The 13,523-nt window shown below is 33.8% G+C and overlaps 1 protein-coding gene across 11 annotated transcripts in view; it reads left to right on the top strand.

Annotated features, from left to right (window-relative positions):
- Sei (potassium voltage-gated channel seizure) overlaps positions 1 to 13,523 on the top strand; it is a 414,656-nt gene that overhangs the window by 46,929 nt on the left and 354,204 nt on the right. For all 11 annotated transcript variants that reach the window (XM_076772055.1, XM_076772051.1, XM_076772048.1 and 8 more), the window contains exon 2: positions 6,748 to 6,978. In XM_076772055.1, coding sequence (XP_076628170.1) covers positions 6,785 to 6,978 — 194 coding nt within the window. In that variant the 5' untranslated portion in view covers positions 6,748 to 6,784. The remainder of the gene's footprint in view (positions 1 to 6,747; positions 6,979 to 13,523) is intronic.

The following is a 13,523-nucleotide window of genomic DNA, read 5'->3' as shown; positions in this document are numbered from 1 at the left end:
AGTGTACGAATACTTTAGTCCCCCACTGTACAGTGCTGGACATAAGTATTGGCACAGCATGGTTCTTGTACAAATGCTTATAACTACTAAACGAATTAATTTTAAGGAGAAACTTTTTTACATATTCATTTACTATCTATTTTAGTTTATTACATAACAAAAGCAATAGTATACAGTGAGTAACTTTAATATTCGGACACTATACAATTGTTACATTATCGCGCTGTAATTTTATTCGCGACGAAGAAAAAAAGTATTGAATCCAAAATTACATTGCTACATAAGGTCTAATTAATAAAAGTATAAGTTTTATTTATTTACAAATACAGATTGGTATTGTTGATTTTCGTCTTATTTTGGTCTCTAGAATCCCCCATTAAAATTTTTCCCAGGGGTGGCCAAACACCCTGTATAAAAAATGTTTCAGGTAAAACTTAAGTGGTTTCAAGAGTCACGTAGAATTGGACGTTTTTACAAAAACTCGTGTTTTTCGAAAACTGAGGGTGACAGCAATTCTGTTTCTAAGCTCTATAAGAATTACCTAATAGATATTTGTTGAGATTTTACTGCACAGTATATTATTTTAATTGCATATGTTTTATTTATAACAACTAATAAGAAGACAATAGGCGGTACGACACGTGTTACAGTACATTACAGACTGATCGAAAAATCAATACATGATCCAACAGGTGGCGATCGATTACCTGCTCTACTTTATCGACGCAAGTGAGATTTACGATTAAGTTTTGTCTTGGCACTCCTGACAATATTGAAAAACAGAAAAAAAAATTTTATTTGTAGAACAGTGTAATTTGATCAACTTTGTTTTTTTTTTAATACATTGACTGGCATGGTGGTCACTGGTGACCGTAAATGTGTGTTATTGGTACAACCCATCGTTCCCTACGTGAAGTATAATGAAAACGCTTTAGTTTAGAAGATATTTCAATTGTAATATTGTTGCTGGTGGCATTACAAGTATTAGAATTGAAATATCTTCGAAATTATTGATTTAATTTCAGTTGATCAACTTGGAACGAACAGTGGTATGGTATTTTGAACTTTACGTTCGGTATGACGGTATGCTACGAGAAGTCTTGGGTTCATTGAACATCCGAGAGTCGAAAACACCTGGTAAACTTCTCTAACGACCCTCATCAAATTTGCTCAGTTTGTCCGCGTGTGATATCGCAGACGTCCACTCACAGCTTCCACCGCAGTTGTTTCGAATAATGTGTGCAGTCTGTAAATACTTCGGATCAACGAAACGTAAGGAAACCTCCGCAATTAGGTTTGTCAACAGGGAATAAAGTTTTCTTACGGAGGATGCTTCGTGCACTAGAAACAAGCTTCTCGTTCTTCGTGACATTGATTCAGAGGTTTTGGTCATCAGCTTTTAATGCTATCGCTATATTTACAAAATTTATTTCTCAATAAATAGTTGGAAAATTATTCGTAAAATATTTTACGACTCTCGCATATACATGTATCGCAATTCTTATACCGAATGTGAAATAATTCGTATATCATATGTATTTATATAGCAATAAAATGTTAAATATGTCAAATTAGCTCAGTCCGTAAATATAGTGTTAAACAGATACACATAATCAGGATTTCTAAACACGGTTCTCTTTTACTTTTCGGGAAACGTAGTCATAGAGAACTTGTATTTCCGATCAGATAGGGCTCCGTCTCATAATTCGAGAAACGTTTAAAGACTTTTAAACAACACGTTCGACGATGAATGGATAGGAACAAGCAGACCTGTGAAATGGCCGCATTGCCGTTAATTTCGTTTCTCGTAAAAGTCTTCGAAATACTGAGAGCGACGGAGAATAACGAAACTGCTCCGATAGGGCAACAGGAATAAAGTGTCTCGCGTATCGAGTTGTGTGGCAATAAGAGGTTCTGAAATAGCAAAATCGCGAAATTTCGCGTTCCCATTGCGACCTTCGTCCTAAATTCGGCATCAGCATTTACAGTGCACACCATAAAATATTTTGGTACCAAGCCGTTAAGCTTGTCTGCTGCAGACGTCGTAAGCCTCGGTTAATTCGCCTCGTTTCACACGGCGGCGACACTTTTGGACATTTTTTACGACACGTGTCAAAGAAGCTCCCTGCCGTGTGAAGTATACACGCGTAATACTAAAGTCGACAAGCACTGACACGCTTGCATCCGCTTCAGCTAGAGAGAGACTAATATCGCGACTGGTAAGGCGGTTGTTTATTTCACGCGTTAACTGCCAGACCAAATCCGTGACATTTTCTACGAAATGAAAATTTGTTTTCACAAAATTTCAAACTACTTAATCAAAAATTTATTTTCTCCGACGCTTTGCATTATGAATTAATTTTGTCGTCTGTATACAGGGTGTTCGGCCACCCCTGGGAAAAATTTTAATGGGAAATTCTAGAGGCCAAAATAAGACGACAATCAAGAATACTAATTTATTGATGGAGGCTTCGTTAAAAAGTTATTAACATTTAAAGTTCTGCCAATACTGAATTTTTTTCTCGAAAGTGGGTAAGATTTCGGGAGTATGTCTATTCACCGAAAATGATTATAATTGACCCCCGCAACCGAAAATAATTTTTCCAAAACGATTTGAAGCTTTTCAATTTCATCGAAAAATTTAGGATTCTACCCCCCGTCGATTTTCCTTAAAATTGAGTTTTTCATTTTTAATAAATTTGTTTGACGCCCTACAGAAAAGTTGTCTAATACTTTTTTGTAGGTACCTATGGGCTCTACTTCAGAAAAAAGTTACATTGAAATATATTCACTATTATAGGAGTTATGGCTGTTTGAAGATTGGACCATTTTTATGGGGTTTTTCTCATTTTGCGGGGTCAAGGAACAACTTTTCGAATATTTTTATACTTGCTACATAATCTACACTAAAGTACGCGGCGTTTGGCTTTTTGAACATTAAAATCGTCCAATCTGTTCAGAAGTTATGACGTTTTAGAAACTCGCATGAAAATTTGGGCAGACATTTCTGGCCAGAAATTATATTATCGGTACGGAATTTTTTTCTCGAAAGTGCGTAGGATTTCGGGGGTATGTGTAATGACCACAAATGATTATAATTGACCCCCGCAACCGAAAATAATTTTTCCAGAACGATTTGAAACTTTTCAATTTCGCCGAAAAATTTAGGCATCAACCCCTCGTCGATTTTCCTTAAAAGTTCGTTTTTATTTTTAATAATTTCGTTTGACGTCCTACAGAAAAGTTGTATAATACTTTTTTGTAGGTACCTATGGGCTCTACTTCAGAAAAAAGTTACATTGAAATATATTCACTATTATAGGAGTTATGGCTGTTTGAAGATTGGACCATTTTTATGGGGTTTTTCTCATTTTGCGTGGTCAAGGAACAACTTTTCGAATATTTTTATACTTGCTATATATTCTACAATAAAATACGCGACGTTTGGCTTTTTGAACATTAAAAACGTCCAATCTGTTCAGAAATTATGACGTTTTAGAAACTCGCATGAAAATTTGGGCAGACATTTTTGGCCTGAAATTAGATTTTCGGTAAGGAATTTTTTTCTCGAAAGTGAGTAAGATTTCGGGAGTATATCTATTCACCAAAAATGATTATAATTGACCCCCGCAACCGAAAATAATTTTTCCAAAACGATTTGAAACTTTTCAATTTCGCCGAAAAATTTAGGCATCTACCCCCCGTCGATTTTCCTTAAAAATTCGTTTTTGATTTTTAATAATTTCGTTTGACGTCCTACAGAAAAGTTGTTTAATACTTTTTTGTAGGTACCTATGGGCTCTACTTCAGAAAAAAGTTACATTGAAATATATTCACTATTATAGGAGTTATGGCTGTTTGAAGATTGGACCATTTTTATGGGGTTTTTCTTATTTTACGGGGTCAAGGAACAACTTTTCGAATATTTTTATACTTGCTACATATTCTACACTAAAATACGTGGCGTTTGGCTTTTTGAACATTAAAATCGTCCAATCCGTTCAGAAGTTATGACGTTTTATAGATTTGCATGAAATGTTGGGGAACCATTTTTGGCCTGAAATTAGATTTTCGGTAAGGAATTTTTTTCTCGAAAGTGAGTAAGATTTCGGGAGTATATCTATTCACCAAAAATGATTATAATTGACCCCCGCAACCGAAAATAATTTTTCCAAAACGATTTGAAGCTTTTCAATTTCATCGAAAAATTTAGGATTCTACCCCCCGTCGATTTTCCTTAAAAATGAGTTTTTCATTTTTAATAAATTTGTTTGACGCCCTACAGAAAAGTTGTCTAATACTTTTTTGTAGGTACCTATGGGCTCTACTTCAGAAAAAAGTTTCATTGAAATATATTCACTATTATAGGAGTTATGGCTGTTTGAAGATTGGACCATTTTTATGGAGTTTTTCTCATTTTGCGGGGTCAAGGAACAACTTTCCGAATATTTTTATACTTGCTACATATTCTACACTAAAATACGCGGCGTTTGGCTTTTTGAACATTAAAATCGCCCAATCCGTTCAGAAGTTATGACGTTTTATAGATTTGCATGAAATGTTGGGGAACCATTTTTGGCCTGAAATTAGATTTTCGGTAAGGAATTTTTTTCTCGAAAGTGCGTAGGATTTCGGGAGTATGTCTATTCACCGAAAATGATTATAATTGACCCCCGCAACCGAAAATAATTTTTCCAGAACGATTTGAAACTTTTCAATTTCGTCGAAAAATTTAGGCATCTTACCCCCCGTCGATTTTCCTTAAAAGTTCGTTTTTATTTTTAATAATTTCGTTTGACGTCCTACGGAAAAGTTGTGTAATACTTTTTTGTAGGTACCTATGGGCTCTACTTCAGAAAAAAGTTACATTGAAATATATTCACTATTATAGGAGTTATGGCTGTTTGAAGATTGGACCATTTATATGGAGTTTTTCTCATTTTGCGGGGTCAAGCAACAACTTTTCGAATATTTTTATACTTGCTACATATTCTACACTAAAATACGCGACGTTTGGCGTTTTGAACATTAAAATCGTCCAATTCGTTCAGAAGTTATGACGTTTTATAGATACACACGAAATTTTGCAGTGACATTACCAGCCTGAAATTATATTTTCGGTAAGGAATTTTTTTTCTCGAAAGTGCGTAGGATTTCGGGGGTATGTGTAATGACCAAAAATGATTATAATTGACCCCCGCAACCGAAAATAATTTTTCCAGAACGATTTGGAATTTTTGAATTTAATTGTTAATAACTTTTTAACGAAGCCTCCATCAACAAATTGGTATTCTTGATTTTCGTCTTATTTTGACCTCTAGAATCTCCCATTAAAATTGTTCCTAGGGATAGCCGAACACTCTGTATATAAAACTTAAATATTATTTTTTAAATACATGTGTTGGTTTTTAGTTATGTAATGAAATATATGTATACTGACCTCTCCATTTCGCATTGTCGAATCTGGTATACTTATTTTTACGGTTATGAGCCAATTTGACTCATAAAATGATTCAACAGTTAATTCTCTTAAACACATGTATGATTTACATGAAGAAAGTTTTTATCAGAATTCTAAAAACACCTAATGCGTAAACATTCATGTTCAATTTTGTCAATTTATTAGTTAGTTGAGACCGAAGAAAGCTCTTTCAGAGCTTTTCACAATACTCAGAGTATTTTTAGTGCAATAATATAATTTTATAAAATCAATTTTTTGTCAAATAATTTGATCCACCAAGGTAATTTCGATATTTATTTGTAAAAGGTATTTCGATTGATATTTATTTTACATCTAATTACGTAGAGTTGCCATCGTTGGAAAAAATCAGAAAAAATTTCTTTTGCTAATCGTATTTTGAAAACAGAGTGTATATGTAAAAATTGTTTTTAATGAAATTTTTAATAATAAGTCTTTCATTTAAATTGATTAGGAACTATTGTTTTTGCAAACAACTTGAATTTTGTTGTACGAGTCAGACTGGCTCACTTCAGTAAAAATAGGTATATAATCAACATCCGTAAATCTAGTGTTAATATTTCGTCAAAATTCCGTTCCATTAGTATTTCAAGGAGGTTTCGTTTCTAAGGAAACGTTTAATCGCGGTTCTTGATTTTTGTTTCCTTTCGACGAAAATCGTCGCGTTTTCCGACTGCTTCCCACGCGATTCGCCCCCGTCTCAATTTTGAAGAATCGTCGATCTATAAATACTTGAACGTCCAGAACCGTTCGTTCCCGTTAACTTGTCCATCTCTACGTCGCGTTTAACGAGAAAAGTTAATTTCGGATATACTCAGAAGGCATGCCAACTACGCGCGCTAATGAGCCGATGAAAATTCACTGTTGCCGAGGTTCTCTCTGTTCTCTGTCCTTCTGAACATTCCAGCGATTCCAGATTTATTTTGACGCTCTACGCTCGTTCGACAAATATACACTCGCCCTCTTAACAAACATTTGAAATTTGCGACACAGAAGCGAGTCTCGCGAAGACTGGAGTAGTTAAGGAAGATAGCTTTTCAAAACTGCGTGTCCTAAACAATACCTTCTTGGCCTCCCGCTCTTCAGAAACTTCTTTCTTGAGTCTTGAACCAGGGACGAAGTAAAATAATTACAATTCCTCTTTTATAAAAATCACTTGACTGTTATGCAAGGAATCGAATCGACTGCGTTGTCATTTAAAAATTTTGTCAGATTTGATCGAACCACCGATCGTTCGAGCTAATCGATTGCTGTGTTTTCGTTTGCAGATCGAAGTTTTTTAGTGGTCAACGCTCAACACGGACTATGTCACATAATATACTGCTCGGACAGTTTCTGCCGGTTGACGGGCTTCTCGAGGGCGGAAGTGATGCAGAGACCGGCAATCTGCGAGTTCCTTCATGGGCCAATGACGTCGCCCCATGCGGTCGCGGCCCTTCGCGACGCCCTCGCCGCTGGCGTCGAAAAGCATTTCGAGATCCTCTACTACAGGAAAGACGGTGAGTCTTATGCATCTTTCATTTCTTAAATATCCAATTGCATCTTGGAAAGGGTCTAGCCGAATAAGCATGGTAAAAGTGCCCCCAAACCAAATGGAACGGGGTTAATACCACTCGATAGGTGGTTCGAAGAAACCCCTTTTCCCAAAGTATCAACCCGGTATCTCTACTACAGGGGTAGTTTCGGGGTGAAAATCATTTTTTGGTTTATCCTTAATATCTCCCGTTCTACTCAATTAAAGATTATGAAAAAAATCATGGTTATTCTATCGATTGATGTACATGTTTGAGAATTTTTTCAGAATTTTTGGATGCAAATTCGATTTTTAAAAAATTCGAAAATATTTTAACCATCGAATTTTTGTCGAAGTTATCAAGTGACCACATTTCTTTTTATACAGTATAAAGCTCTCAAAAGAATTAGTAATTCCTAATTTTTTCAGATTTTTCGAAAGGGTGGAACGTAGTGAAAAAAATAGTGAAAAAGCTTTATATTGTCTTAATTACTTACGTGACCATGCTCATATTTTTACAGCTATAGCGTAACATTATGACTATTATTGCGTAATTTTTTCAGATTTTTTGGAAAAGTGCATTATTGTTAAATAAATATGAATTCATATTTCCTACTTCTTCATACCAAAAAAGGCCGCACATGCTTTTAAAATAGATACAATTAAAATATATTTGTTTACATACTTTGTTAACTGGTCGCTAGATGTAATTTCAAATATGTACGTGTGATACTGGACTCGTGTTGATTAGAACCACTACGGCGCCGCGCGATGCGCTGATCATTTCGATAAATCATGCGCGACATTGCCAACATTTTGTCTGAATCTGAATAATATTATGTACTGATAAACATAAAGATGAGGATGAGACTAACGCAAACAATATTATAAATATAATATTTTATTATATTAAAAAGCACATAGACGCACACAGCGTGGTTACAACACATAGCTATATACAGGGTGTTCGGCCACCCCTGGGAAAAATTTTAATGGGGGATTTTAGAGGCCAAAATAAGACGAAAATCAAGAATACCAATTTGTTGATGAAGGCTTTGTTAAACAGTTATTAACGTTTAAAGTTCCGACCGTACTGAATTTTTTTGTCGAAAATGCGCAAGATTTCGAGGGTATGTCTATTCACCAAAAATGATTGTAATTGACCCTTGCAACTGAAAATAATTGTATCTATTTTAAAAGCATGTGCGGCCTTTTTTCGTATGAAGAAGTAGGAAATATGAATTCATATTTATCTAACAATAATGCACTTTTCCAAAAAATCTGAAAAAATTACGCATTAATAGTCATAATGTTACGCTATAGCTGTAAAAATATGAGCATGGTCACGTAAGTAATTAAGACAATATAAAGCTTTTTCACTATTTTTTAATCATTTTTTATTTTTTTCACTACGTTCCACCCCTTCGAAAAATCTGAAAAAATTAGGGATTACTAATTCTTTTGAGAGCTTTATACTCTATAAAAACAAATGTGGTCACTTGATAACTTCGACAAAAAATCGAAGGTTAAAATATTTTCGAATTTTTTAAAAATCGAATTTGCATCCAAAAATTCTGAAAAAATTCTCAAACATGTACATCAATCGATAGAATAACCATGATTTTTTTCATAATCTTTAATTGAGTAGAACGGGAGATATTGAGGATAAACCAAAAAATGATTTTCACCCCGTAATTACCCCTGTAGTAGAGATACCGGGTTGAAACTTTGGGAAAAGGGGTTTCTTCGAACCACCTATCGAGTGGTATTAACCCTATTCAATTTGGTTTGGGGGCACTTTTACCATGCTTATTCGGCTAGACCCTTTATACCCGACATTTTGTGACAGTGACCCAAAATTCATACAAATAGGGAAATATTCAATAAGTAATTGCATTAATATTCTTCCATAATACGTTATTTTCATCACTTTTCTTTATTAATTACATTCTAGAATTCTCTATAATGCTGTAATTGCTGAAATTAATGTGATTAATTTTAATATTATTACAAGTGAAAAGGGTTAAACTGCCACAGTGATCAAGTTATCAAATACAACACATTTCAATTATGATTATTATTTTATATTATTATATGAACATCGTCATTTTTAACAAAATGAAAATGTTTCTATTCGCTTTGCTACCTAATTATTGGAGTACAAATTGGTATAATTTTTTGTGAACATTTATAATTTGTCTTCTAGCAGGTTCTGATAATATTTCACATAGTTTAGTTTCTTACGTTAAAGTACATACACAGACAAATATTCGTTAATTAATTTTTTCAATTATTCTACATACTATTAGTAAGTTACTCATAATAGTATTACAAGTATAGTTTACTTTACACCTGATGTAATTGGGTTTAAAATTATTAACAGTTTCTTCAATAAACGAACTTTATTTTTTTGCTTTCACTGATTTGTATTGTCTAGATATTGTAATCATGGAAATTAGATTACGATTAGTTATTTGCCAATTAATTCTTTGAAAGATTATTTTACTAATGCATTACCATCGAAAGAGGTCTACGAAGATTAACAAGTTGTATTTTTTACAACTTTTTATTCAGTTCCGAACTCTCGAGTATTCGAAAACAAATAGTTACAACTAAATTCATAAACAAGTATAAATCCAGCGAACCTTTCTAGAAGCACGTACCAGCAATAAACTCATACGTCATTCGATGTAGCAGCAGTCACCCTTCAAAATTATTTCCGAGAATTTATCGAAATCTTTCTCTTTTACGATTTAACGAACCTATGATTTTATTGCTTACGTCTCTACCGATGCCCACCATCTGGCTTCGATCTTATCGACGACGACGTAGGGTCAACCCTTGGTAAGGTTCGCGTCACTCAGGTTTATAGTTAGAACATCTGTTTGTAATTAGCTAGTTGAGCGTTGAAAATCGACGAATTGTTCTTTGTTATTCGCACACCCTTCGATTCTCTGTTGTCGATTATTGGCCTGGGACTCGTTACGTCTGGGTTTTTCTTGAAAACCGTCAGCAGCAGCGCATCAATAGAAACCTCCCTAAATCCTGATTGGTCGATTGCCACCCTCCAGAAACCATACTTAAAAAGAGGAATTTGTACTTTACGCATCAGAAAGTGAATAGAAATACACCAAGCAACAACTTTGGTCTGATCATTTGAACATTGGCAGCATTTTACGCGCGACTTTTTCAAAAACTTGAAGATCATCACAAACCCAATCAATTCTTGTATCGACAATCTCCTCCCATACACTAAGTGATAGTCTGAAAGCGGATCCTCCGTTTTACGAAGTTACACTCCCATTTTTGCTTCCTTTTTCCTCAAATCAACAGTGTTTAAATAATCAATATCAACTCCAAATCGACAGTTAGAAATCAATTACGGAAAATCTAATACATTTCAATTCTTTCATGCTGTGACATAACAATTTTTAGTCGGATTAACAACTTGTGATTATAACAAATGCTTAAGAATCGCCTTTGTATACAGGGTGTTCAACCACCCCTAGGAAAAATTTTAATGGGTGATTCTAGAGGAGAGAGAAGACAAATTTGTTGATGGAGGCTTCGTTAAAAAGTTATTAACGTTTAAAGTTCCACCCGTATTGAATTTTTTTCTTGAAAATGCGCAAGATTTCGGGGGTATGTCTATTCACCAAAAATGATTGCAAATGACCCCCACAACCGAAAATAATTTTTGCAAAACAATTTGAAATTTTTTTTTCCCGTTGAAAAATTTCACACATTTTCGAATTTTTTTCTAGAAAGTAGGTAGGATTTCGTGGGTATGTCTATTCACCAAAAATAATTGTAATTGACCCCTGCAGGCAAAAATATTTTTTTTAGAACGATTTGAAATTTTTTTTTTCCTTCGAAAAATTTAGACACCTATTCCCCGTCGATTTTTCCTGAAAATTAGTTTTCCATTTTTGATGATTTTATTTGACGCCCTAGAGAAAAGTTGTCTAATACTGTCTTGAGGGTACTCATGAGCTCTACTTCAGAAAAAAGTTTCATTGAAATATATTCACAATAGTAGGAGTTATGGCTGTTTGAAAATTGGACCATTTTTATGGAGTTTTTCTCGTTTTTCGGGGTCAAGAATCAACTTTTCGGATATTTTTAGAATTTCTACTTATTCTACACTAAAATACGCGTCGTTTGCTTTTTTAAACATTAAAATTGTCCAATACGTTCAGAAGTTATAATGTTTTAAAGATTCGCATGAAAATTCGGGCAGACATTTCTGGCCAGAAATTATGTTTTCGGTAAAGAATTTTTTTCTTGAAAATGCGTAGGATTTCAGGGGTATGTGTAATGACCAAAAGTGATTGTAATTGACCCCTGCAACCGAAAATAATTTTTCCAGAACGATTTGAAATTTTTTTTTTTTCGTCGAAAAATTTAGGCACCTAATTAGATTTTCAGTAATTAATTTTTTTCTCGAAAGTGCGTAGGATTTCAGGGATATGTGTATTCACCAAAAATGATTGCAAGCGACCCCCACAACCGAAAATAATTTTTGCAAAACAATTTGAAATTTTTTTTTCCCGTTGAAAAATTTCACACATTCTCGAATTTTTTTCTAGAAAGTGGGTAGGATTTCGGGGGTATGTCTATTCACCAAAAATAATTGTAATTGGCCCCTGCAACCGAAAATAATTTTTCCAGAACGATTTCAAATTTTTTTTTTTTCGTCGAAAAATTTAGGCACCTAATTAGATTTTCAGTAATTAATTTTTTTCTCGAAAGTGCGTAGGATTTCAGGGATATGTGTATTCACCAAAAATGATTGCAAGCGACCCCCACAACCGAAAATAATTTTTGTAAAACAATTTGAAATTTTTTTTTCCCGTTGAAAAATTTCACACCTTTTCGAATTTTTTTCTCGAAAGTGGATAGGATTTCAAAGGTATGTCTATTCACCAAAAATAATTGTAATTGACCCCTGCAACCGAAAATAATTTTTCCAGAACGATTTCAAATTTTTTTTTTTCCGTCGAAAAATTTAGGCACCTAATTAGATTTTCAGTAATTAATTTTTTTCTCGAAAGTGCGTAGGATTTCAGGGATATGTGTATTCACCAAAAATGATTGCAAGCGACCCCCACAACCGAAAATAATTTTTGTAAAACAATTTGAAATTTTTTTTTCCCGTTGAAAAATTTCACACCTTTTCGAATTTTTTTCTCGAAAGTGGATAGGATTTCAAAGGTATGTCTATTCACCAAAAATAATTGTAATTGACCCCTGCAACCGAAAATAATTTTTCCAGAACGATTTCAAATTTTTTTTTTTTTCGTCGAAGAATTTAGGCACCTAATTAGATTTTCAGTAATTAATTTTTTTCTCGAAAGTGCGTAGGATTTCGGGGGTATGTGCATTCACCAAAAATGATTATAATCGACTCCTACAACCGAAAATAATTTTTTTAGAACGATTGTAACATTTTTTTTTTCGCCAAAAAATTTCAGCGCATACACTAATTTTTTTCTCGAAAGTGGATAGGATTTCAAAGGTATGTCTATTAGCCAAAAATGATTACAATTGACTCCTATAACCGAAAATAATTTTTTCAGGACGATTTGAAATTTTTCAATTTTCAGGGTACCAAACAGTTATAATCAGACATTCTATTTTCAGTAACGAATTTTTTTCTCGAAAATGCTTACGATTTCGTGGGTATGTCTATTCACCAAAAATAATTGTAATTGACCCCTGCAACCGAAAATAATTTTTCCAGAACGATTTGAAATTTTTTCTTTTTCGTCGAAAAATTTAGGCACCTAATTAGATTTTCAGTAATTAATTTTTTTCTCGAAAGTGCGTAGGATTTCGGAGGTATATGTAATGACCAAAAATGATTGTATTTAACCCCTGTAACTAAATGTAATTTTTTTAGTATGATTTGAAATTTTTTAATTTTGTCTAAAAATTTCAGTATCTACTCGAATTTTTTTCTCGAAAATGGGTAGGATTTTAGGGATATGTGTATTCACCAAAAGTGATTGTAATTGACCCCTACAGACGAAAATAATTTTTAATAACTTTTTAACGAAGCCTTTATCCACAAATTGGTATTCTTGATTTGACCTCTAGAATCCCCCATTAAAATTTTTCCCAGGGGTGGCCGAACACCCCGTATAGTTTACACTTAATTTATTTTTGCATAAACAGAATTAGATTGTATAAAAAGTGTTGATATAATCATCGTCGCGGATTCGCGGGGTGATCTTGCAAATCACTCAATTTTAGAATTGCAATAAACAGGACTGTTCACATTCCCATAGTTTTCAGGGTAAATACTTGTGTATTTCTACCTTTCTTTTACCTATTTGTTATCGTTGCGTTCATTTTTATTCGATCGATGCTCATTTTCCCCAAGCCCTAAAGTTCCATTTGCAACGAGAAATTTAATCTGTTTTGTATGATTCATAGAAATATATTTTCGTCGGGCAATCTCGAACGCGGATCAAAAACGTAACACATTCACAGGGAACGAAAGCCAAAAATTTGGAACGCAAACTGGCA

This window comes from Colletes latitarsis, chromosome 8 (assembly GCF_051014445.1).
Source record: "Colletes latitarsis isolate SP2378_abdomen chromosome 8, iyColLati1, whole genome shotgun sequence".
In the NCBI taxonomy this organism is placed as follows: Eukaryota; Metazoa; Arthropoda; class Insecta; order Hymenoptera; family Colletidae; genus Colletes; species Colletes latitarsis.
This window is presented reverse-complemented; position numbering and strand designations above follow the sequence as displayed.